The sequence below is a fragment of the Gorilla gorilla genome, chromosome 19, assembly GCF_029281585.2.
Source record: "Gorilla gorilla gorilla isolate KB3781 chromosome 19, NHGRI_mGorGor1-v2.1_pri, whole genome shotgun sequence".
NCBI classification, from domain to species: domain Eukaryota; kingdom Metazoa; phylum Chordata; class Mammalia; order Primates; family Hominidae; genus Gorilla; species Gorilla gorilla.
Window position 1 is genome coordinate 43,107,150 of NC_073243.2, and position 27,977 is coordinate 43,135,126.

General features: G+C 37.4%; 1 protein-coding gene across 15 annotated transcripts in view; it reads right to left on the bottom strand.

The window, feature by feature from the left end:
• The window catches only part of MAST4 (microtubule associated serine/threonine kinase family member 4), a 569,247-nt gene that overhangs the window by 33,368 nt on the left and 507,902 nt on the right, over positions 1 to 27,977 (bottom strand). For all 15 annotated transcript variants that reach the window (XM_055367639.2, XM_031003271.3, XM_055367638.2 and 12 more), the window contains 8 exons: positions 25,941 to 26,042; positions 21,920 to 22,052; positions 17,399 to 17,466; positions 15,047 to 15,132; positions 5,727 to 5,935; positions 4,194 to 4,332; positions 2,496 to 2,628; positions 1,454 to 1,619 (listed from right to left, as the gene is read on the bottom strand). In XM_055367639.2, the coding sequence (XP_055223614.1) occupies positions 1,454 to 1,619; positions 2,496 to 2,628; positions 4,194 to 4,332; positions 5,727 to 5,935; positions 15,047 to 15,132; positions 17,399 to 17,466; positions 21,920 to 22,052; positions 25,941 to 26,042 (1,036 nt within the window). The remainder of the gene's footprint in view (positions 1 to 1,453; positions 1,620 to 2,495; positions 2,629 to 4,193; positions 4,333 to 5,726; positions 5,936 to 15,046; positions 15,133 to 17,398; positions 17,467 to 21,919; positions 22,053 to 25,940; positions 26,043 to 27,977) is intronic.

A 27,977-nucleotide genomic window follows, 5' to 3' on the forward strand; every position in this document is an offset into this window, starting at 1 on the left:
ATTTCCTCAACTGAGAATTTGGCCACAGCCATAGAGTTCTTCAGCTCTAAGAAGCAAGAAGTAATTTTGTAAAAATAACTATTTCCAGAAACAAACAAACAAACAAACAAAAAGGTCAAAGTGCTAAGACTGAAGAAGAAGAAGAAAAAAAAAACCAAAGTAATCATAGTAATGGAAGTATTTAAAATCTGTCATAAATATTAAGAATACATTCTCATTCTGAAGGAGTTTGCCTGAAGATAGGTGTGCGTGCTTGTGTGTACAGAAATGTAATAAAAACATGAGTTATTTCTGTGTGTGCCTGCCTCTAGCTTCCTCTGCTGCAGTTTAAATCTGATTTGGAAAATAAAACATGAATATGCATCTGAGCCGTAAGGCATCAAGAACAAAGCCAGCATTTGCTGCTTGTGTTAATTAAACAGTTGATTCCCTTTGCCATTCAGGCCTTAGTATATCAGAAAACAGCCTAGTTATAAATCCATAAACAGCTCAGATATTGTATAAAGGGGTCATACACTGCAGGCAACTCACAAATCTGCTTTGTTAAAGTTTACAAATATGCCAGGCTTGCAAAATCAAAGATAGAAAAGAATGCTGTGATAAAGGGGCCCCTCATATGCAAAATGAATTTTTCCCCTACTTCCACTGCTGGACCTTGTAAACACAGTCCAAATAGACCGTATGTGGCTGATAAAGATGTCAGTGATGCCTGACAAACTTTCAAGATGAGAGGCCTTTCTGATGTATGTTCCAGGGAAATTTATAAAATCGGCAGGTAGGGTAGTGATACACCCTATTTAATTATCATTTAGTTTTGCCACAGGCCACATACAATAGTTACGGTCAGCTTGCAGGTTAAGATCTAAAAGTTATTGAATTTTAAATGAAAGATGAACAGCTGTTACAGAAATAACATTACGCCATAACAACTACCAATGAAATCATTAACAATCTGTGGATTCAACTTGCTTCTTTCCCATTCTCATTATTTATTATTTGGTAGACATTTGTTTTAGGGTTTATTACATTTTTGTTAATTTCTTCATTATGCCATTAGCCATTTTCCCTATTTATGTAAATGTTACCCACATTAACCTTTTCTTCCCTGGTGTAACTTTCCTATCATGGAAAGGAAGACTGGACAGCAATTAAATTGCCTGTAAATCCCACACCAATTTCCTTTGCAGAAAAAGCACACTATAAAAAATGGTTTTGTTGCTAGCACATTTCCAAATTCTATGTTAACAACATTTCTTCAGATCAATTTTCAACAAAAATTGCTCTCTTGAGATTAAGAATGTCAGTTATATGCTTTGATGAGTGAGTTCTTTTGTTGGCTCAACTGTTTGATAAAGGTTAACATTTTAGTAGTAAAAACTGTGACACTCAACAGATTTACATTAAATAGCTGCTTCCCAACAGTGACCTAAAGATAACTCCTGATGATATTTACCACTGATGACTTGTCCAAATAGCTCTTCTGGAGTATCCCCAAAGAATGGCACGCATCCAACCAGAAATTCATAGAGGATAATCCCCATGGCCCACCAGTCCACCGGCTTTCCATAACCCTGCCTCAAAATCACTTCTGGTGCAATGTACTCAGGTGTGCCACAGACCTAAAAGATAATTGCAATATTAGAATAATTGGAATATTAGACATGAATTAAAATGAGCAAGATGGCTAGTCACCAATTATTTTGCCCAGAATGCACCTGCTCAACCACATGGAACCACAGGGACAAAGAACTTAAGAGCACCAATTATAAAAAGATATTTAAAATACCAAGGCAAAGAATTATTACCAAAGACGGGAAGTTTACAGTTCTGCTCTAATGTTAAATTATATGTAATGTTTACTTTCAAATTGAGAATCTGACCCTGTTTGGTAGTTTTACCTATTATACAATATTAAAACCACTTATAATCCTTAAATTTAAAATAATAATGCATTTTTAAGCTTGTCATTGTCAGAGAGAGTTTTAATATCTATATGACCAAAATATATTCACACACAGGTTATTTCATAAAAGCAATGACAGTTGAGATGTGTTTACCTTAAGTAACTTTACAATGAACAGATTGTGGGGACATGGTAATGAGGCATGCTTAAAGGGAAATGGGCCGTGGCTTGGATTTAGCACCCATGATGGTACAATGCATCATGAGTTTCACAAGTATTCTACTGAGACTCCTGAATTCCTTACAAAAACAGTATTCCATTTGTCTCTCTCACACTCTCACTTGTGTGCAATTAGATCATTCGTCTTGCTAATAGACCATAATGTTGGGGGAGGAATGTAGAGGGAGCAGACAATTCAAAGAGGCCCAGGGAGAAAAATGGGAGCAATTTGCACTTTATTAAATGTAAGGTTTATACAGACATCTAAACCACCAGCACTAATGTGAAGATGGCCCACACAAGTTGATTCTGAACTTCACTGGCAATATCATACTTTGTATTTCTCAATAAACTAAATGGCACCCCAGCTTACCTGTTTATCCAGGAACTCTCGAGCATCCTTCTCAATATGACCCTCATAAAGGTTGGTAGTCATGCTCATTAGTCCCACCTTAGATAATCCAAAATCTGTCAGCTTTATGTGCCCCATGGAGGTAACCAACAAGCTATGAGGCAGAAAGACATATAACACAATAATCACTTTATAAGCTGGTTATCTATTTTCATTTCCTCCCTTCCCCCCTCAGTTTCTAAGACTATTTAATATATGGGCATCAAGCTTATTACAAAACCCAGCCTGGAAAGAGATGGAGTCACATAAAGATGTCAGATACTTCCATCTAGCAGCTGAGTGTAATTCACAAGGGAGGGCTAGAGACAAGGTGTAGCTAATCTTTGTTGGAGCAGCCACACACAGTATCATTTATAACACTTTGAAACTCTTAGAAAAATTCAAGTATGAAACTCTGATCCCTTTCCATTTTCACAATAAGAAAATAAAAAAGAAAGGGCATACACCAGGAACTAAGCAACCCATTTGTGATTCAAATGAGGCATAAAATAAAGAAAAACAGAAAAATATTGTATTGTTTCAGATTTCAACTTCCATCTCTAATTTAAATTTCTACTCATTAAGCACAAAACCTATATTTCTTACCCATGCAAAGAATCTGCAATTAAATATATTTAAAACTTTCCATTTTAAGTGGGAAAATAAAAAGTTTAAATAGTATATACGGTATTATACTAACTTAAAAATTAAAAGAATAGAGGTATTTTTTAAAAAGCTACTGGATGGAAATATCCCAAAATTTTAATAGTTGTCTTTGGTAATACTGCAGACGAATTTTTTTCTCTCTTTTTTCCCCTGAATTTTTCAAATTTTGTAGGATGAGCATGAGTCAATTTTATCATAAACTTTTCAGCATACTTAAAGTCTTTATATATTAATATGTAATGTTTTTAGAGGCTTCTCAAATCAGTGGAGAAAGCATGAAATACTTAATAAATGATGTCAAGATGAATAGCTAGTCATCTGGGGAAAAAAGTCTATCTGTATCTCAAATCAGACACCAAAATCAATTCCACATAAATTAAAAATTACTAAAAAATTAAACTGTGAGTAACATAGAATGTAACATCAAGCACTTCATCTTGGAGTAGGAAAAGGTAATCTAAGTATGACACCAAATAAAGAAACTACCCAGAAAACAACTAGCAGCATTCTATGAAGCTATTGTCACATTTACACCATTTGAAAAAAAACTTAAAAAAATTAACTCTGGCTTTATCATTATCTTTTTCTCTTGTTTCTGATAAGTTATTAATATAAGCATCATTGGGGGTGGGGAACTAGGGAAGGGATAACATTAGGATAAATACCTAATGTAGATGACGGATTGATGGGTGCAGCATACACCACCATGGCATGTGTATACCTATGTAACAAACCTGCACGTTCTGCACATGTATCCCAGAACTTAAAGTATAATAAAATATATATATATATACATATGCATTGTATCCTTTTTTCCATGAGTTTCCTGAACTTCCAATAAGCATATCTTTTAAAGATTTACATACAAATTACCACATATACTGTTAAAACAACTCATTTTGGACATTATGGAATAATTTAAAAATGTACATTGATTAAAAGAAAACATCTTTATAAACATATGAGAACTTTGTATTGGGCAAAAGAAGACATATATTTCATTTGTGTACATACTTGTCTGGTTTCAAATCCCTGTGTACAATTCCATAATTATGTAAATATTCCAAGGCCAAGACCGTCTCAGCAAAGTACATTCTGGCCATATCAACAGGGAGAGGACCCATGTTTTTCATTAAAGTAGCACAGTCTCCCCCTGTAACACAGGAAAAAGAGTTAGTAGCTATAGGATCAAGGCTTAATGTAGAAAATCAGTTTAGACCGCAGAATTTCAAGGTGAAATCATCTCTACCCATAGACACAGCATATCATAGTCACAACTGGAGTCTATGTGTTAACCTATCATGTTTCTAACTAAGACACGGTATGGAGAAAATACAGATTTTTATTTAAGAAGTAGTATTCATAAGAGAGGAGGTTTGGCTCTGAAGTGAAACTGTACTTTAAAGAACTGCTAGCATAATTTTAGGATCATGGTAACAATTTAAAATACACCAGCATAAAACATGGATTCTAGAATCAGGCTACCTGGGTCCAAATCCTAGATCTGCCTCTTACCAGCTGAGACATCCTAGGCAAACTACTCTTGGTTCCTTCACCTGTAATACGAGGATGGTAATAATACCATCTTTGTGAGAATTCTTATGAGAATTAAATGAGATAATCTATATAAAGAACTTAGGATACTGCCCAACACATATCACATATTAAATGTGTGATAAATGTTAGTAATTGTTTTTGTTAAGATAACCACAACAAAGGTTAAAAAAGCAAAATATTGGTGTGGTAGAAAGGACACTGGGTGAAAATAAGGCAAGCTACATTTTTGTCTTTTATCTACCACTCTGTCTAGTAAGTCTTCCTTTCTTGGACTTTATTTCGCTCATCTATGAAATGGAAAGGTTAAACTAAAAGGATATTTAATGTTTCTTTGAGTTTTATAGTTTTGGGATTCTGTTCAATGACAACAGCTTAAATTAGATGCTTTGAAATTGTTACTGATCTATTCATCTTATTAACTTTATGTCAACAAGTCATGGTCACTTGAACTCAGAAACTTAATATAAAATTGATGGAAATAAGATTACTTGGAGCATTGAAAAGGTAGTCCATAAACCTCTTAAAGAAAGAAAAAAAAGCTAAAAATCAGGAAGACTGGCTGCATTTTCTTGAATGTATCTCCTTTTCCATTTTATTTCATACTATAGACTGAAAAGAATATATATTTCTTTCCGTAAGAAGACTAATTGTGATGAGTACTTTTATGATATGTAATAAAAATAAGCAGAAAAAAATCCCATCACCTATATTCCAACTTTAATGACCAATTGAGAGGAAGTAGTTAGGATTAAAAACTATTTAAAAAGATAACCTTTTTCCAGATAGCGCTAATTTTCTCTTTGTTATAGTAGAGCAGGCACTTTACAAGCAATTATCAGAAGATAATGACTGGGAATACTGCCATTTCATTGCCTGGCTTCAGTTCCTAGGTGGATACAGCCATTATGTGGCACAAATACAGACAGCTTCAACAACACAAATGAGCAAGGGATTCCTGGGTACAGGTGTCATGTTTTCCGTGTCAGATACCTTCCACATATTCCATGACCATGCACAAGTGGCGCCTTGTTTCAAAGGAGCAATACATGCTGACAACAAAGGGGTTTTCTGCAAAAGTCAGGATATCCCGCTCCACAAAGGCCTGCTGGATCTGGTTTCGAAGGATGAGGTTCTGTTTATTAATCTTCTTCATGGCAAACCTCTGCCGGGATTCTTTATGCCGAACAAAGTAGACTGCCCTGAAAAGGAGCAGAAGTATTGGGGTTGACAGGAGGAGAGAAAGTAAGGATGTTTTGGGGATACAGTAAACCATATAAATCATCAACTTTTTAAAAGTTCCCACAGCAGGTGGAATGTAGCTCACACAAGCTGGCAACTACAAACATCCCATCCCAGGCTAAACTCCTTTGGCTAGATTGATTTTTTTTCAAATTATTTCAGTTAAAGGTCAAGGGTCATATTCAGGCATCAGATTCATCTTCACGGCTGAAGGAAGGAAATTAGCAGTCCCCAAAGTGACCTATTTCCTAATAGCTAGCTGACATTTTCAGTTTTTTCACAAACACATCAAAATTCGATATATGTCAGAACAGGAAAGAATTAACAAAGTTACACACATACAACAAGCTAGATCCTTTCTAGCGTTAGATATTAGATATTAGACACTTTTTCTCAACCAACTAAAGCAATAATTTTCTTTTTTTTCTCCTTTTTTTTTTTTTTTTTTTTTTTTTGAGATGGAGTCTTGCTCTGTCGCCCAGGCTAGAGTGCAGTGGCATGATCTCGGCTCACTGCAACCTCTGACTCCTGGTTTCATGTGATTCTTGTGCCTCAGCCTCCTGGGTAGATGGGATTACAGGTGCACGCCACCATGCCCAGCTAATTTTTTGCGTGTTTTTTGGTAGAGACAGAGTTTCACCATGTTGGCCAGGCTGGTCTCGAACTCCTGACCTCAAGTGATCTGCCCTCCTTGGCCTCCCAAAGTGCTAGGATTACAGGCGTGAGCCACCATGCCCGGACCCTAAAGCAATAATTTTCTAAATGATACCATTGGGATCCACAAAAAACCCCATAGCTTCTTAGAGTATCTGGCTTCCAATTCAGAGACATTTACTTCCAAAGAAATTTCCAGATAAATGAGAAGTATGTGTTTAACACATTATATGGGGCTGTCCTGCAACAAAGGGTAGCATATTTCCTCACTGCAGTCCTCAGCATGTGCTATCCCATGGCCGTTTCAACAGGAAATGCATGTCCCGGCATAAGAGCGGGCCAACGATGGAGCTGTATTTCTGTTCTCTCAGACCCCCCGTCAAGGTGTCAGGGAACTTTACAACCAGACCAGGCTACACTCAATCTCTGCCTAAAGCCTCACCCAAATACTTTATAGAGCCAATTATGTCTAGGTAAAGACAAGGGACCCAATGAGGCTTGGGATAAAGTAGAGAATCAGAAGGAGTCTTAACAGCTCATCTGGAAATGATGAGCAACAAGGAACATGTCTTGGATGGGCTCCTTTCTCACAAGTCTTCCTCACCTGTCAATATCATGGGGGGACAGGTTTGAAATCTCCAATGATCAAACAAGAAATCATTTACCTGAACAGCCATCAATCACAGTAAAGTATGTCCAGTGCCCACCTTATAAAACAGGGGGTATGTGATCTGAAATGGATTTTCCACTAGTTACTCAGCCATCCCTGAACAATGACTGCAAGGGGGCCCAGAACACCCTATGCTCCTGCTCAATCAACATATCAGGGTGATTCACTGAAACAAATTTCAACTATATTCAATCCCAGTTTAATCAATGTTAACATTTTTACCTTAAGTGTTCAGCTTGGAATCACTTTTTCTTTCATGAATGTGTATTTTTATCTCTGTCTTTTCATCATGCCCATCTTTTTCCTTTATTCGGCAAATTACACATCTATATTTTTGTCTCAGTCTAAACATTATTATTATTTTTGCTTTGCTCATATTTTTCTTCTCATTTCTTTGGTTTTCTAGTTTTTCCTTCACTGTACAGTAAAAATCTCTCTTAACCATACCTCCTATAATCAATGCACCGAATGATCTAGTGCTGTTATTCCCACTGTAAGCCAGCCAGCTGGGTGCCCAGCACTTTCCACGCCAACTGGTGGTACTCTTCAGGATGACCAAAGCCTTGGGCTCCCACCATTTTGAGTGATTCCCACACCTGTTTTGCTGGCTAGATTTGATATTAAGATTAACTAATTTAAACAAATATTTAAACAGGAACATGAGTATAAAAAGGGAAAGCATTATTGCTTATCAGAAAACTAAACGAATGTTTTAGAAAGTCTTAATAAATGTCAGTTACTAAATTAAATTCCTGTTGATTTAATGTGGGTGACAAGATTTGCAAAAGTTGAAAAAAATAACAAAAATCTAGATTCCTACATTCATATTGCTTCAAGTTCTTGTTTCACCATTAAAGAAGCTAAAATTGGAAAACAGAAACAATATATTGTAAGTCTGGTTTACACTGGCTTTCTTGAAAAGGCCTTCCAACAAAAGACTAGGAAATTTATGTATATTTAGGTTAAATTGAAATGTTTAAAATACATATCTTTTAAAATTATTTCCTACTTTGACCAACTTTTAAATTAAACAACCAACTACTAGTTCTTTTTGTATCAGATTAAAGGCTTTTAGTATATTTTTCTTTTTTTCAGCTACTGATGAGATACTATCAAGAATCCACAGACAACTTGAGTTGCTCCTAATCAGATGATGGTAGCAGGACAGACATATAAAGGAGCACAGAAAATAACTTGGCCGTCCCTCAAATAGAAGATAAGCATTGATATACAAATGTTGTCATTTTATCCACCGCGATCAAGTCAGCTTCATCCCCGGGATGCAAGGCTAGTTCAACATATGCAAATCAATAAACGTAATCCATCACCAAAACAGAACCAACCACAAAAACCACATGATTATCTCAATAGATGCAGAAAAGGCCTTCAACAAAATTCAGCAGCCCTTCATGCTAAAAACTCTCAATAAACTAGGTATTGATGGACCGTATCTCAAAATAATAAGAGCTATTTATGACAAACCTACAGCCAATAACATACTGAATGGGCAAAAACTGGCAGCATTCCCTTCGAAAACCAGCACCACACAAGGATGTCCACTCTCACCACTCCTATTCAACATAGCATTGGAAGTTCTGGCCAGGGCAATCAGGCAAGAGAAAGAAATAAATTGTATTCAATTAGGAAAAGAGGAAGTCAAATTGCCTCTGTTTGCAGATGACATGACTGTATATTTAGAAAAATCCCATCGTCTCAGCCCAAAATCTCCTTAAGCTGATAAGCAACTTCAGCAAAGTCTCAGGACATAAAATCAATGTGCAAAAATCCTATACACCAGTAATAGACAAACAGAGAGCCAAATCATGAGTGAACTCCCATTCACAACTGCTACAAAGAGAATAAAATACCTAGGAATACAACTTACAAGTGATGTAAAGGAACTCTTCAAGGAGAACTACAAACCACTGCTCAAGGAAGTAAGAGAGGACACAAACAAATGGAAAAACATTCCATGCTCATGGATAGAAAAATCAATATCGTGAAAATGGCCATACTGCCCAAAGCAATTTATAGATTCAATGTTATCCCCATCAAGCTGCCATTGACTTTTTTCATAGAATTGGAAAAAACTTCTTTAAATTTCATAGGGAATCAAAAAAGAGCCTGCATAGCCAAGACAATCCTAAGCCAAAAGAACAAAGCTGGAGGCATCACGCTACCTGACTTCAAACTATACTACAAGGCTACCATAAGAAAAACAGCATGGTACTGGTACCAAAACAGATATACAGACCAATAGAACAGAACGGAGGGCTCAGAAATAATGCCATACATCTACAACCATCTGATCTTTGACAAACTTGACAAAAACAAGCAATGGGGAAAGGATTCCCTATTTAAAATGGTATTGGGAAAACTGGCTAGCCATATGCAGAAAGTTGAAACTGGATCCCTTCCTTAAACCTTATACAAAAATTAACTCAAGATGGATTAAAGACTTAAATGTAAGACCTAAAACCATAAAAACCCTAGAGGAAAACCTAGGTAATACCATTCAGGACATAGGCATGGGCAAAGACTTCATGACTAAAACACCAAAAGCAATGGCAACAAAAGCCAAAATAGACAAATGGGATCTAATTAAACTAAAGAGCTTCTGCACAGCAAGAGAAACTATCATCAGAGTGAACAGGCAACCTACAGAATGGGAGAAAATTTTTGCAACCTACCCATCTGATAAAGGGCTAATATCCAGACTCTACAGAGAACTTAAACAAATTTACAAGAAAAAAACAAACAACTCCGTCAAAAAGTGGGAGAAGGATATGAACAGACACTTCTCAAAAGAAGACATTTATGCAGCCAACAAACATGAAAAAAAGCTCATCATCACTGGTCATTAGAGACATGCAAATCAAAACCACAATGAGATACCATCTCACACCAGCTAGAATGGTGATCCTTAAAAAGTCAGGAAACAACAGATGCTGGAGAGGATGTGGAAAAACAGGAAAGTTTTTACACTGTTGGTGGGAGTGTAAATTAGTTCAACCATTGTGGAAGACAGTGTGGCGATTCCTCAAGGATCTACAACTAGAAACACCATTTGACCCAGCAATCCCCTTACTGGGTATATACTCAAAGGAATATAAATCATTCTACTATTAAGACACATGCACACGTGTATTTATTGTGGCACTGTTCACAATAGCAAAGACTTGGAACCAACCCAAATGCCCATCAATGATAGACTGGATAAGGAAAATGCGGCATGTATACACCATGGAATACTATGTAGCCATATAAAGGAATGAGTTCACGTCCTTTACAGGGACATGGATGAAGCTGGAAACCATCATTCTCAGCAAACTAACACAGGAACAGAAAACCAAATACCACATGTTCTCACTCGTAAGTAGAAGCTGAACAATGAGAACACAAGGACACAGGGAGGGGAACATCACACACTGGGGCCTGTCGGGGAGTTGGGGGCTAGGGGAGGGATAGCATTAGGAGAAATACCTAATGTAGGTGATGGGTTGATGGGTGCAGCAAACCACCGTGGCATGTGTATACCTATGTAACAAACCTGCATGTTCTGCACATGTACCCCAGAACTTAAAGTATAATAACAAAAAAAAAAGAACCAAAAAAGGGGGTTTTCAAACAGGAAATATATATTTTAAAATGAAAGTTAGAATTTAAAATACTGACAGGGAGAAACCAGTTCTTTCTTTTATAGCTTGCCTATTCTAGAGAGTAAATTGGCATACCGCTTACCATCTCTTCCTTCAATAGTTGTTTTTGAGTAAGTTTAGTGCTGAGGAGCCTTGGACGTATATTATGAATTTCACAGATGATCACAAGGTGGCCATTTCAATCAAGAATCACCATTTCTTACATAAATAACTGCTCTGCAATATGTTTGAGAATAGGAAGTGAAGGAAGAAGAATGGACTTACCCATGATTTTATGAAAGAATAAAAGACAAAGATGCCTCCGGCCCAATATGACCAGCATCCTCACTGGGTCTCTCTGTGGCACTATATAAAAAATGGCTTTAGTCTTTATTCTCAGATTTTCAGTTCATAAAACTTTGTTTGACTTTCTGCTTTCCCTTGCTATGATGTACTTACAATAATCAGTTAATCCTTGGGAAAACCGACCTAAACCAATTTAAAAGAATCCTATAAGTAGCTTGAGATATCGCTGCCTCAGGACACGCATATCTTGATCAAGTCACAAAGGTCAAACAGGCTTCCTAATTAGAAGTAGTTGTGGCTGGATTTTTGTTGTTGTTGTTTTCTGTTCTTGGGTTTTTTACATTTCTGTATTGCTTTGGGCATATTACTCGTCATGTTGAAATTTGTTTATTTAGTAATAATTGTTGTCTCTCACATACACCTTTTCTCTTTTAAGTTGATGTTCCAAATGTGCTTAAAGTTAGCACAGAGAGAGAGAGAGACAGAGAGAAACAAGGAGAGCTCTGACAGCCACCGACAGCCAGACATGTAACACTGTTAAGTGGACTGTAAACCTCCCAGTGTTAGAAGTTGTACTGAACTGATATGGCTCCACATTTCTTCTCTGCTTTCTGGTCCCAGAGGTTGTGCTTTCTTTGAAGAGGCTGCTTCTGCCTCTCTTCCTACACTGACCTCCCTGTGAAACAGGAAAACCCAAGGGTAGAAGGTGGAGGGGCAGGGAAGACGTAACCAAAGACCCTAATTCTCTCTGAGCCAAGCTTCTCCCCAGCCATGCAGAACTGAGGTGTGGGAGGGTGGGGAGAAGTGGAACTAGAAGCTGACAGGATCTAGAACAGAATGAATCAGCCCTATCGCGAGCATGAATGTCTAGCGTGTATAAAATTATGCATGATTCTGAGAGCCCAATACGTGACTTCATGCTAGCAAATCTCCATGTGGGAAGGAGGGTGTGTGTGCCAGAGGAAAGTTGAGAGAAAGACTACAGGGATAGCATGTGGGAGACAGGGCGTATGCCACTTGCACACATGTGCCTCTTTGGGACATGTCCTGGGCCCCTTCACAGGTAAAAGAGAATCATGTGCATCAAGATTAGAAGGAAAGGCAAAGTGGGGGAGAAATGGTGCGCCTTTCAAAATTAGTTTTTTACTTTTAAAAATTTTAAGTCAATTTTATTCTTTTACTTCGAAAACATTTGAAGTTATGACTTAAAGATCCTGGTGGAAGTGTTCACTGGAAGAGGTAGGACCTCTACAACTCCAATTAGGATGGCTAAACATTTTAACAAATGGATACCTTATAGAGAGAAGAGAGCTCCACTTAGAATCAGGGTATCCGTGACTCTGTCTCTGGGCCTCTCCTTCCCTACAAGTGAGTGGAAATAATATCAACTACCATACAAGGGCTCTTGTGAGAAGAGAATATATATAAAGAAACCAGCACAGTGCCAGGCACATAGCACCAGCTTTCTATAAAGCACTCAGTTGGCAAAAAGACACATTTAACTTCCAGTCAGGGATCAGAAGTGTGTTAAACAGAGAAGGAATCAGATGTTTACCAAATTGGCTTTATAACATGAATTTTCACCAAGTATGATGCTGAGAAAGCCATATGTGTTTTAGCACTACAGATAGAAGCCCTTCCTAATGACAGGGTTAGTTCCCAGCTCCACCAGTTTTTGAGGAGTCATGGAATTGGTGTCTCTCTGAGCCACTGATGTGAGTGGTAGACCCTGTACATGCATACCTAAGAAAGCTTCTAGAAGGGCCAGTTCAGCCACCCGTGGCGGGATACATTTGTTCAGCCAGTTCCCATAAGCCGGCAGTCAGCCTCACTGACTGGGTGAACCAATGGGGGTGGTTCTATTCAAATTTCAAATTAAAGATTATTAAAACGTTGAGAAAATCTATCAGAAATATAATGAGAGATTAAATCTGAGAAGAGAAAAAGAAAAAAAGAGTTTTGGCTGATCAGCAGAGACTCCCACAGGCAGCTTGTGAGTCCATTAATGACTTGGCCTGCATCCTGGGTGTTTACTGATTCACAGCTTGTTTAACTTCTTGTATATTCCCAACTATTCCCCAAAGTGTGATATACCTCATCTACTATACAGTGGTTTAATTGCACTACAAATGAGTTTACTCAACCAGTTAGAACTCCAAATACTGCTAAGATATATGCCCGAATTTTTAAAAGTCGTGCTTCACAGATAATCTTATTCCAGAATTCCACTGCTAATAAAAACTAGCAGTGCTCAAACCCATACACCCATTAAATCAAAGTTTAATCTTCTCCCTAATGAAGAAAGAAATCTTCAGGTCATTTCCAAAAGTGTAAAGAACTAAAAAACAAACGATAAGCAAGTAGAAACCACAAACAATTGCATGCTAGAACCATCTTCCTAGGTAGAAAAGTTTCAATGAGGTCCTTGAAAAATAAAATATTGCAAAAATACAACATCAGAAAGCATTTATAAGCCACAATAGGAAATATGGCATTTGACATATCCTGAAAACAAATCAGTGAAGCATAGAAGGGACTCACAAATATTTAAGTTCTTAAGTTAATGGTGTGGAAAATATTCAAGGTGAAAAAATGGTAACAGAAACATCCCTTGTGGCACAACAAAAACTTCTTTTGTTTCATCTGCTCATGTGTGATAAATGGCAATAAATGTCAATGAGATTGTTTATTGCTCTTTATATACAAATAGAATTGGGATTAATATTTAATTAAACTAGAATTCTTGGGCTGTCGAAAATGGATCAGGTCATAGTTTGTGCATTAATTACCCTTCTAAACTATTAGTAACTCAAGAATCTTGTCACTGTTTACTGCCACAAGGAGAAAATTATGTGTCTATAAAAAGGGATCAAGGAAGGAACACCATTAATATCATTAGATTATTTAGGATACAGTTCAATTTTGAAAATCCTGGTGTAGGAGTTAAAGGGCTGCAGTGAGTGAGCTATGATTGCACCACTGCACTCCAGCCTGAGGGACAGAGCAAGACCTAGTCTCAAAAAAAAAATTAAATTTTTAAAAAAACAAAAAACAAAAACAAAATCCTGGTGTAATAAAGACCAAAACAAATATATTGCTCTAAATCACACTTATCCAACCCGCAGCCTGTGGGCTGCATGCAACCCAGGATGGCTTTGAATGCAGACCAACACAAATTTGTAAACTTGCTGAAAATATTATGAGTTTTTTGTGATTTTTTTTTTTTCAGGTCATCAGCTGTTGTTCGTGTTAATGTATTTTATGTGTGGCCCGAGACAGTTCTTCTTCCCGTGTGGCCCAGGGAAGACAAACGATTGGACACTCCTGCTCTAAATCTTCAACCAGACTTATTTAAAGACATTTATCTTAAGGTTGTCTGCTGGTCACACATGAAATACAGGCTAATTGTCATGTAGTAATACTATATAGAAAATTATAAATATATGATTATATATAAGATAGTATTTAATATATACATATATATTTCAATCAAGAGTCAGGTATTTCTTTTAACCCAAAAGGGCAAAAATGAAGGAGGCAGAAACAAGGGTAAATAAAATTTTTCCTTGAAAGTCTTTCTCTCCAATCCTCTAAAGTAACTCCTTGGTCACTTGGCATGTTTTCTGATGAGGTGTCCAGTAAGAAGTGATTTTGGCTGCACAGTACAAGCCTCAGAAAAGGAGCAGTGATCTGAAAAGTCAAGTCCCTGTACAGCTTCTATTTGGCCTTAGATAAATGTTAAGAATAAATATATCACTTGAGTGTGTAGAAATATAATAGAGAGCTTTTCTTGAATTACTCACCCATAGGCTCCATTGCTAATCAATTTAATCGTTTCAAAATCACTTTCCCGAGGTTTCCTTCGAAGTTTCAGGGAGGCATTAGAGCTCTTGGAAACAAAATATGGAAGTTAAAAAGTAGTTTAGAATTAAGAAAATTATTTTATCAGCAAAATAGATAATATTTGAATGACATGCTGTTATGTAATATGTTGAAGTACAGTATTCCAGCCACAGGAACCTGAGGGATAGCTTTACAGAGCCATCATCCACAGCAATGCTGACAAACTCCTTGTGACACTGTCACTTAAGCGAATCCACATTTCCAGGCAATCAAGGACAATTCCTGATATTAATTTCCTTTTGTAAACTACTCAGGTTGGCCTTGTCCTAGTCTTTCAACATTTTGGAATTTAACTCCAAAATGCCAAGCTTTCCTTTTGGTTTCTGTCAGCCAAAAAAGAATGGGCCGGAGTGGCTCTACATGGGGCTCTATCCCTGACAGAGCATGTCTCTTTCATTCCTGTGGCAATCTTCATTGCTCAGAAAAGTAGTAGGCAACACATGGAACACCCAAGTACAGAATGCCTGCCTTTCTTTACTTCCATGCCAGAAATCTAACATGGCTTACAAAACAAGTTTCAAAAAGACAGCTCTTTAAAAAGTTTAGCTCAAAGGATGGGAATAGAAAAAAATGCTTTAAAAAAATTCTCTCATGCCCCATTTATCTTAGCATGGAGAGGGAGTTACCAGCTCTTTGCTCCCCTCTGCAAGAGTCCAGAATTCCCTTCCTATTGTTTTGGAAGAAACCCTGTGTGGGCACCATCATCCTCAACTCAGGGCTGTCATCACTGACCCTGTCGTCCCACTCATCTTTGAAAAACTTGGCTACCCACCTTCCTCTTTGCCCAAGAGCTCTCTCACCATCCAGGGTGACTTCAGTGTCTACACAGATAACCCACCCAACACTGGCCTCCAGGCTACTTGACCTCTTCAACTTGAACCATCTGTTTCCTCTGCTCCCCTTTGGCCTCTGGCCCTAAGATCTGGATCTATTTAGTCATCACCTGCCAATGCTCCATCACAGAAAACAGACTTCGAGACTGGGACCACTTACTTGTTTAGTCACTCACTATTACTCTTTTAATTATTTTATTCTTTTTTTATTTTTTATTTTCTTATCTACTTTGCACTGCCTCAGAAGGTAATTCACTCACTATTACTGCTCTTTCATGGGTTTGGGCTGCAAGGCTCTGTCCAAGGCTCTCTAATCTCATTAACTCTTCCCTACACGAGTGATCTAATTTATGTTCATGGATGACTCCTAAGTCACTTCCACCTCCACCAGAAACTCTCCCTCTGAGTGCCAGAAGATATCAGACCTTATATACAGTTGCCAGTTTGATGGATCTTCTTTAATGTTTCAAAGGAACTTTAGTCTTAATACATTCAAAATTATGAGTCAGATAATAAAAGAAAACAGCTATCATTTATTTAGCACTTACTATGTGATACTGTCCCAACCGTTTTACATAAAAATCTCATTTAATCTTTTACAAACAGGGAAACTGAGGCACAGAGAAATTTCCCCCACCCCCCAGCTGGTAGAAAGCAGAGTGTTTTCAAATCTAGGCAACCTGACTCCAGAGCCTGGGTTCTTATCCCCCAGGCTACACAGACTGCTCCTGCTTTCCTAACCCCTAACCTGATGCATCCTGGTTCCTCTTTCGGTGTTCACAAATGAGGAGAATGGCACCAGCATCCAGGGCCTCTCACCTGTGCCACGGCAGCAGCCTCTGAACTGGCTTCCACATGGTCACCCTTCCCTCCTCCTCCCAGCCCACTGCTTTCTGCACTGCAGTCAGTGTGATTTTTTTCAAGCCATAACTCTGACTGGGTTATCTCCCTGTCCACTCCTCCCACCCTCATATACCCATACACCTCCTCCAAAGTTCAGTCATTTCCCATTGCTCTTAAAAAACAAAAACAAAAAACCTGACAAACATGAACAACAGGGACCTAAGCATCCAGTTTTTACTCAAGTGCTCTAGTTTCTGCCGTCTCCCTTGCTTAGTCCTCTGATGTAGCCTGTGTCTGGAATGTTCCTTTTGCCCCTTCTTACCCTAGTAATCTGTTACATTTAGCTCAAGTGCCATTTCCTTGGGAAATCTTTTGGGACTGGACAGACTATGGCAAATATCTTTACGTAATGGTAGCACATGGTCTTTTTTCTTCATAGATCTTATTCATATTCTTATTCACATATTCACATAGAAGCACAATAAACATTTGTTGAATAAATAAACTAACATAGCCAAAGTCTCCAGATGCTAAACAGAAAAACCAACATCATATTTCATCAAGAAATATACTTACACTCACTGATTCATCTGTTTCTGGTGTTTCTGCTGCCCCACTATCGTAGTTTCCCAATTGAGCCATTTCTAAGTTGGAAAAAAAAAAAGTTAAGCTTAATAAAAATATTGCAATTGGATAAGAATACTAAGCTGAAACAAAAGAAAAATAGTTTCTCCCATATTAAAAAAATTGCTCTATACTCCAATGTGCCCATGGGAAAATCTTAAATCTAAAAAAAGGCAGCAATTGGTATTTTGAAATTGTTCACTACACACTCCTCCCCAGAACCCCATTTCTTGCAAACACCTAGACATAGGAACTTTAGAGGGTGGGCATAGGAACTCATTGGCTGATGCAATCACCACAGCTTGGAAAGGCTTCGGTGGGTCAACAACTCTGCTTAGAATCAGGTATCTGAGAGAGGCACATCTTTCCAGGCTCTGGCGGGCATCAAAGCAGCACCGACAACAACTAGGGAATGATTCTTAAGTTGTGGTGCATATCTCGTGTTCCATTCCTTCATATCTACTGAGAAATACCCTGCCAAAGACATTAAGAATTTGAAATTTGTCAGAGAGGAAGTAATAATGGTGGTTAAGAGGGATTTGGAGATTAAAAGACTTAGGTTACCACTACTATCTGCACTTACTGACTGACCTTTTAACTTCAAGCTCTTCCCCTGTAAAAGGTAAACAATCTTACTTATTTCTTAGAGTTTTTTGTACTGTATGTGATAATGCATGTGAAGCTCTTAGCATACTAACAAAAATTAAGTGCTCATTAAATGTTGATTATTTATTATTAATCATATTGTATAATCAGTCTTGGATTGGATATCACATGCTCACATGCTTGACACCAGCTTTAAGTACTACCCTGACTATTTAGTTAAAAGAGACAAAGGTGTCTAAATTGATCAATTCACATTGGAAGGCATCCTTGAATTTATAGAAGTAGATGAGACAATCAAATTCTTTTATTGTTCATTTTCTTTTTTATACTTTAAAAAAATCATGTTTTATTTAAAAAACATGAAATAATTTTCTCTAAATCTATGATAGGTCTTATCTGAGTGATACGATCACAGATAATTAATGTTTTCTTCTTTTACTTGTACTTTCCAATTTTTCAAAATTGAACATGCATAATAAAAGTCATAGTTTTTAGTTACATATTTTTGTGTGCATCTAAATATATTTAAAATTTTCAATTTTAAAAAACTTAATTTTATTTAAAATTAAATAATTAAAAAATTATTTCTTAGGTTCTTATTTTATGTATTCATGTTCTTATAAATGTGATAATCCCTTCTGGGCAGACATTATGCCTAAGAGATATGAAGCAAAACAACATTGGATTACTACCTTTAGATAAAAATTTATAAATTCTAGATTCTGGAATAATGACATTGCCAATAACTTTCTCAGTTTACCTACAGGGGAAATTCCAGAATAAAAAGGAGCTTAGCACAAACTATGTCCTTTCTTCGTCTCATTCAAATGATGTCAATATCCAATATGACTAGCATCTTAGATTTATGGACTTGGAGGTGAACTAAAATGCATCTAGTTGGAAGGGATCTCAAGGAAAGGGGCAAAAATTAGTAGTATTTAAATAAAACAGCAACAGCAGCTAACATCTATTAAACACTATGTTAAGCAATTACAAAGATAAACATAGAATCCTCAAAACAATTCTACAAATAGATACTATTATTATCTCATTTTTATGGAAGTAACTGAGGCACAAAGAGGTGCATCAATTTGGATGGTCAAGGTTCACACAGCATGCAGTGCTGGCTTAGGGTGACAACCTGGCAGCCCAGCTCCAGAACTCCCAATTCCTAACCTTCAAAGGACAAGTCTAAGGTATGTTAGTTTAGATGCTGACAAGAAAGGGAAACAAATGTAGAACAATCAGAGTCTGTAATCATTTATTTTTTATTTCTTGAGATGGAGTCTTGTTCTGCCACTCAGACTGTAGTGCAATGGCGCCATCTCGGCTCACTGCAACCTCTGCCTACTGGGTTCGAGCGATTCTCCTGCCTCAGCCTCCCAGGTAGCTGGGACTACAGGTGTGTGCCACCATGCCCAGCTAATTTTTGTATTTTTAGTAGAGATAAGGTTTCACCATGTTGGCCAGGCTGCTCTCGAACTCCTGACCTCAGGTGATCCACTCAGCACGGTGCAATTTGTTTATTAAATTACCTGGAGAAGTCACATTTCCAGTGTTAACAAATAGATTAAAAAATAGCCTCAGGGCCAGGTGCGGTGGCTCACGCCTGTAATCCCAGCACTTTGGGAGGCTGAGGCAGACAGATCACCTGAGGTTAGGAGTTCAAGACCAGCCTGGCCAACATGGTGAAACCTTATCTCTACTAAAAATACAAAAATTAGCCGAGCATGGTGACACACATCTGTAATCCCAGATACTCGAGAGGCTGAGGCAGGAGAATCACTTGAACTGAGGAGACAGAGGATGCAGTGAGCCGAGATCATGCCACTACACTCCAGCCTGGGCAACGAAGCAAGTCTTCGTCTCCAAAACAAAACAAAACAAACAAACAAACAAACAAAAAACTAGCCTTAGATCTTAAATTGTCAAGAGTTAAAAACACAACTCCCAGTGATTAAACTCCAAACTTGTCAAAGATCACTGTTCATGTTTTCTTCAGAGCCTCTAGAAAGCTAGTTTATACATGGGCCTCAGATTATTCCCCTACCAAAGTTCAGCCTACAGTGATTGCCAGGTAAGAAAACTAAAGAACTCACTGGGTCCACAATTCAAGAGCCGACGCAATCTTAACTATACCAGCGTGAAGAGTCGCTATAATCTACTTTGACAGCCTCCCCCATTCCAACTATTTTCATAAAAAAAAAAAAAAATTAAAAGATGGTTCTGTTTTAAATAGAATTTCTGCTAAATAACTATTATCTGAAAAATACATATTATTTGTAAGCAGTGGGTAGTAATGGAATGGAACCAAGAGTCAGCTTTTGAAGCAGGAAGCTAAGGCATCATTTTGTAATGCCTGAAGTGATTTTTAAAACTCATCTAAATACCATTAAACATCTGCCCTTTTTATTTCACTGATTTAAACCATTTCTGAAGACTCATGATTCAAAAAGGTAAAGATGGTAATTTAAAAGCCATGGGGAAAAATCTCTCCCCAGGGAACTTTTCAGAAAAGCAGCCACCAGTCTCTGATAAGTGATGAATCTGTTGTGGAACAGCTTTCAGTACAGTATAAATTTATCTGGCATTATCTCACAGTAATGCATGCATCATTTCACTGGAAGCAAAGATACGATGGCCATAGGAGCAAACAAAGCTGGGAAACGGGAGAGCAGGGCAGAGAGCAGCAGGTTCCCTGGCTTCAGATGGGAAAATCTCTGTGCCAACATTTACCACCATTACAAACAATTTAACAAGATAAACACTGTTTGCAAATTCAATTTAATGAACCGAGAAGATAATTTTGAATGAAGGAGTCAAGGATAGTTTCTGAGTCTTTTTGGGGAGTATATAACCTAAATGTTATAAATAATAATCCTAAACAATCATGAACAGGAACAGGTTGTCGGGGGAGTGGTTTACCAATATCAGATTTTTAAAAGTTCACTGACAAGATGCTTCCTATTCTCTGTATTTAATTTGATAATATTATTTTAAAATGTGAATCAACCATAAATCTTTTTTTTTTTTTTTTTTTGAGTCAGAGTTTCACTCTGTCGCCCAGGCTGGGGTGCAGTGGCGCGGTCTTGGTTCACTGCAACCTCCACCTCCTGGGTTCAAGCGATTCTTCTGCCTCAACCTCCCGAGTAGCTGGGACTACAGGTGCACATCACCATGCCCAGCTAATTTTTGCATTTTTAGTAGAGACAGGGTTTCACCATATTGGCCAGGCTGGTCTGGAACTCCTGACCTCGTGATCCACTCACCTCGGCCTCCCAAAGTGCTGGGATTACAGGCGTGAGCCGTTGCGCCCAGCCCATAAATCCTTTTATAAGCTTAAAAAAACACTTTTATTTTCTCTCCTGTATATTACTATGTTTTATATTTTAAGTAAACAAGAATATACCTATGAATACTGTACTCAATTTAAAGTAATCTACCATCAATTGCATTACTTCCAAATTAAATTTAAATGTCAGTTTAATTAATGATAATTTCTTTAGCAACATTTTAAAAATTAGAAGTACTCTCAAGAGCCCAACTGAGCTCTGCACGAGAAAAACTACTCAGTGAAGACTGAAATTGCAACTCTTCTGGGACACTCTGGCATTCTCAGGCTGACATGCTTCTAGGATGTCAAGGCCTGACCCACGCTCTAGGTAGACACAAAATGGGTCATGCTCATTCGTGTCTCAGGACCCAATTTATGGCTATTTCCTTCAAATAGCAACCAGTCCCCAAATATGGACTTATCAATAGATAGAGCCAAAACATGAGGAAAAATAAAGACTTGCCACTTAGATTTCTTCTATGAGGTGACAGTGCATAAGCAAAGTCAAAGGTAGGAACAACCCAGGGACTCACCTTCCAAGGGATCCTTATTGAGTCCCAGTTGGCTAATGATGTACCTGGGAATGTCGGTTTTAATACCCTGTCCTTCTTTGGCATGGCCTTCTGCTGCTTCCAAAAGGTAGTAAAATTCTTCCGGATCAAATTCCTAGCCGAAGACAATCACAGATGGATACTTCTTTGAGCCAAAATTGTCTGAGGTTTTATTACATAAATCCCATTCACAATATAACTGCTGGGTATACATGGCTGTAAGTTACTTATGCAGAAAGGAGGCAAATGGCTTTAAAAAGTGTGTAATTCTCACTTCATATTTGAAGCCTATTCATATTCTAAGCCAACACATTTATGCACATGGTAACCCAAAGATAATGATCATTTCCAATTTGCTTGTAATGTAACTACGAAGGTACTATGCTCCACTTAAGATCTTGCTCATCGGCAATGAACAGGTCTGATTTTTAATTGTGCCTTTCTAGCAAAGTTGTAAAATCTGGGAATTTCCATCCAAAAGATTTGAGATTCAATTTCTCTCTCCACTCAACCAGCAACAAAAGGAATGTTAGAATATATTTACTCAAAAATGTTGCAGGAGACTCTCTTAATATAGACGTATCCAAAAACATTAGAAAGAAAAACTTCAACGTTACCATTTTTTATTAGTTAACTATAATATTAAGTTACTACTATTCACATAAAGTAAAGAACAAGAAACAAAAATAGGAAATTAAAGCCTCTGTCTCCTATAAAACTTTGGGAATATATTTTTCCTATCTATTTAATTTTTTGTGTGTATGTGGCTGCCTCTTGCTTCTAGTGTGTAATAAAAATCTTCAGGATCACCACAGTCTAGATGGATGTTATGATACTATCAAATGTATTTTTGGTCTTCATCCTTTTTTTTTTTTTTTTTTTTTTTTGAGACGGAGTCTCGCTCTGTCGCCCAGGCTGGAGTGCAGTGGTGCGATCTCGGCTCACTGCAAGCTCCGCCTCCCAGGTTCACGACATTCTCCTGCCTCAGCCCCCCTAGTAGCTGGGACTACAGGCGCCCACCACCACGACCGGCTAATTTTTTGTATTTTTTAGTAGAGACAGGGTTTCACCGAGTTAGCCAGGATGGTCTCGATCTCCTGACCTCGTGATCCACCCGCCTTGGCCTCCCAAAGTGCTGGGATTACAGGCATGAGCCACCACACCTGGCCTTCATCCCTGTTTTTTGAAATAACACTCCTGAAACCCTTGGAATCTCCAAAGTAATAAGTGGCTTTTTGTATTCTAGTGAGTTGACTGGTGGCTGGGCACTCCTGGGTAGCCTCTGGAAGAGGGCTTGTTGTCAGGGGAACCTACCATATGATGACAGGGTTGGGAGTTGCAGCCCCATCCTCATCTCCACTTCAGACAGGGGCTGAAGGTTAAGTGGATCACCAATGGCCAATGATGTCATCAAACATGCCTATGTAATGAAGCTTCCATAAAAACCCAAAAAGACTGCACTTGGGGAGCTTCTGGATAGCTGAACGTGTGGAGTTTCCTGGAAGGCAGTGCAGCCAGGGAGCTTTGCACTCCTTTCCTCATGCTTCACCCTATGCATCTCATCATCTGTATAGTTTTTAATGTATTTCATAATAAATTGGTAAACTTCAGTGTTTCCCTGAGTTCTGTGAACCACTCTAGCAAACTAATCAAACCCAGAGAGGGGGTCATAAGAACCTTGGTTTACAGCCAGACGGTGAGAGGCACAGGTAAAACCACATGGAGCTTGCGACTGGCATTGGAAGTAGGGGCACTCTTGTGGAATTGACCCCTCAACCTGTGGGATCTGATGCTATCTCTGGGTAGACAGTGTTGGAATGGAATTGGAGGACACCCAGCTGGTGTCTGCTGCAGAAAGGCTTGCTTGCTTGTTGTGTGGGGTTCCCACATAACTGGTGTCAGAATCATGTTGTGAGAGCACAGCAGGAGAAACCGAGTTTGGTTTTTCCTCTATGCCCAAAGGGATGCCATGGATTTATGTGTTGTAAACAATTATGCTTATTGACTTAAAGCCCAGTTATTAATTTCAGATATATTTCCTGGATATTTTCCCCCAGGATCTTTCCCATTTTGGTTAATGCCCAAAATAGGCAACTTTGGAATCTCAGCATTTCACCTGAGAATTACTCAGGAGTTTCTAAAGGCCATATAAAAAGAAAAAAAAAAAACTTGCTGCAAGTGGAGTAAATACTCCAGTGTAAATACTCAGAGCCTTTACAAACATACCTACTACAATGACTGACAGAGCAAGCCTGGGTACTGTAAGGATAAGGTGATAGGTTGGGGGAAGCATCCCCTAATACTATGAAACTCCAGTTTCGCCTAAGCTTTAAAGAGTACTTTGAAAGCAGCAATATTTCCGAGCTACTTGTAAGTTCACTTGTTTCTATCTTTGAGAAGCTATACTTTTTCTCCTCTGATTATGAGTGATTACTGTAAAAAGTTAATTTCCTCCTTTAAAGCAAGATCTGCTCTTAGTATATCTGCTGTTGTCCAGAAAAACAGGTTTTAATGCTAAATGACACTTTCCCCTAAATTAAACAATTGTGGGAAGTACAAACATGTGGTCCATAATTCAAAAGCTACAACAGGAGAGGCAGTAAAAAGTTAACTAACCATTCTACCTGGATTTATCAGTCACCCAGTTCTTTCTGAGGCATCCAAGATTTTTTTTTCCTTTTAGCCTTCCAGAGACACTCAATGCCAAATGGTGTGTTTGATTCTATGATTCTAAGGGTCCTCACCATTGATAGAAAGCCCTTCCCTACACCTCCCAACTCCCTACCTTTCTCAAGATTTTCCCTCTGTGTCTTACAAGGCACTAGTACATATTTATGGTGTTGCGAATATTTCACTATTATAAATTATTATGGATGGTAGTTAAAATAAGGGCAAGACCAAAGCACTGCAACCATATATGTATTATGTATGTATGTATGTGTGTATTTCTGAAAAGCTGTATTGTATGTGATAATTACTTTAATAATCAGTGGAACTTTAAAGTGAGTTTTGATGCTATATTACTAGATCCTTAAAATAATTATAATGTTCACAGATAAATATTTGTTCAGTTTTAACTGAAACCTCAAATCAAAATTTCATAAAACAAAAACTTTTAAATAGGAGAATGATCACTGGCCAAAAATATATAATTTTAATTTTAATTTTTTTTATTTTTTGAGACGAAATCTCATTCTGTCACTCAGGCTGGAGTGCAGTAGTGCAATCTCAGCTCATTGCAACCTCCGCCTCCTGGGTTCAAGCAATTCTCCTGCCTCAGCCTCCCAAGTAGCTGGGATTACAGGTGTGCACCACCACACCTGGCTACTTTTTGTATTTTTAGTAGAGACCAAGCGTCACCATGTTGGACAGGCTGGTCTGGAACTCCTGACCTCAGATGATCTGCCTGTCTCGGCCTCCCAAAGTGCTGGGATTACAGGCGTGAGCCACCACGCCCAGCCAAAAACATATAATTGTTAACATGAACTAATCATCTATAAAAGTCTCATTCCTTCAGGTCTGCATGAGGCTCTACTGTATTTTCCCAAATGGGATGGTTAGCATCTTATTTTCTAACTTGCCACATTTTAAAACAAATAATAATTATAAATCACAGGTCACTATTTATCTCTGCATTTATCTCTATTTCTTGTCTGCATCTTGGCAACTCCAAAAAAGTGTGGTACAGCCAGGGTTTTAAACTAACTGTGACATAAAGTAATTATGCTGAGATAAGGTCAAGTACATTATTTCGTGATTATATTTCAAGTTTGACTAGAATATGGTATGACCACCACTTAATAGAGCAAAAGTCCTAGAAGTCTCTTTAAAATCAGAAAGGACAAGTCACATATCGACATCATCATAAACGTTCACAAGTTGTAATTCCCTTTGACTCTTTCCATTTAGCTCTGGTGCTAGAAATCAAATGAAGGAGCTTTCTGATGGTAACTGCTTTCCCAGTTAACAATAAATAATGTAGTCACATCGAGGGGCAACTTACCAGGCACTCTAATAACCGAGCAGGGCGGGCAATAACAATTAGGATCTTTCGAACTAGTTGTTTAATAAATGCCAATTCTCCACTTTCTGAACGATCATGAGCCTATGAAAAAGCAATAAAGAGAGTGATGATGCAGAGTTGTTCCATTAAATGGAAAAGAAAATCAGCAAAGCATGCTAATTAGATCATTGCAAATGTTCAAAAATCAAGTAATTTAGAAAATGCTATTAAAAGATTGATAAACAGACATTATCTGTATATAAATGGACACTATTAAATGCCTATATCTACAAAATCTTTCTATTAGCTAAACCTTAATTGCAAAACTCTGATATATTATCTGTGCTAAAAATCAAAGGGCGCTTAATGTGAACCATGAATGAAGGAGACATTAAAAGTTTATGACACATTAAGCACACGGTACAAGTAGAGTGGGAAGCTGATCAAGAACCTTGATTTTCCAGTTAAGACCATCTTAGACATAAGAAATGGCTAATAAAGTGAAGGACTGCTTTTATCCTGGACACTTAACACATTATTGAAGTATATTTCATATATCCAATGTGATTCGCCTATAAATTAGTTATATTATCACACGTAAGAAGTGTGCAATGCTTTTTTCAAGTGTTAGCTGGATAAAGTATATACCAATTGGGTATTCTTTATCCAAAATGCTTGGGACCACAAGTCTTTTGGATTTTTTTCAAATTTTAGAATATTTGCATATACATAATGAGATATCTTGAGGAGGGGATCAAAGTCTCATCACAAAAATTCATTTATGTTTCATGTACACCTAATACACAGAGCCTGAAGGTAAATTTATAGAATATTTTTTAAGAACTTTGTGCACTCATCACATGAGGTCAGGTATGAGAATTTCCACTTGTGTTATCATGTTGGTGCTTTAAAAGTTTCATATTCTGGAGCATTTTGGAATTTGAATGCTCAACCTATACCTGGGAATATAAATGTGAATCCAGTTTCACACACTGAATAAATAATACCTAGGCACCTAACTTAGTAAAATTTAACTTAAAATCTTTTAAAATTTTATTTTATATATTGCCCAAGCACAACAAATATTCTGAGAGCAAAGCTGTTTGTTAATAGTCATTTAAATTTTCAATAATATTTTCTTGAAAAAAATCAGATAAGTCTGTATCAAGACAGGCATAAAACAAGTTTTAGAGGTTTTAACATAAACTTCTCTGTATGTTCACTTTTAGGCTCTCTTAATCTTTGTTTTTATGATTTACTTTCCTCTAAGGATTAAAAAATAACATTTCATTGTGATGCTGGTACAATATAATTTCACAAACACAGTAATAAACATTTACAATCATTCTTGAAGGTGCTTTACCATGACAAGGAACGATCCCGTACCCCATGAAAAGAACTGGCAGAGACCAAATTTATAAAAAATGATTGTACTCAGAAGTAATATGTCTGCTGAATTTAAGCCATCAAATTAAAAGCCATTTTCCAAAACACAGGTACAAAAACCATATACAGGCAAAAGTAAAACAGTTAACTTCTGACATTAAAATAAAAGGAAAAATGACCATTGGTGAATAATCGTAGAATAGAAAGTGTTCAAAGAACACCAACTAGTAACTATAACGACAGGTCCTAGTAACCAGGAAGGATGTTAGGACATATATAACAATGCACATATATATACATCTCAAATATTGAAACTGTCTTTAAATTTTCTTCCCAATTTTTGCTTTGCAACAAAAATAGATTTTTGGAAGATCCAGTGAATGCCAAAAAATACGGTTACATCTTCTTTATGATTTATCCTCAACCAAACTAAACAGAAACTTTAAAGATGAAGCAAAAAAACACCTAACTTCTTAGTTGACACTTTGGGCAGGATACTGAACTTTCTTCTTACTATAATAATTTTTGGTTTATAAATTCAGGAATATAAAGAAAATCTGAAAAGCCTAAACACATTTTGGATTGTCTCTTCAAAGAGAAATGAGAATTTTGTATCTTAATAAACTTAAAAAGTCAGTTTAGATTAAATAA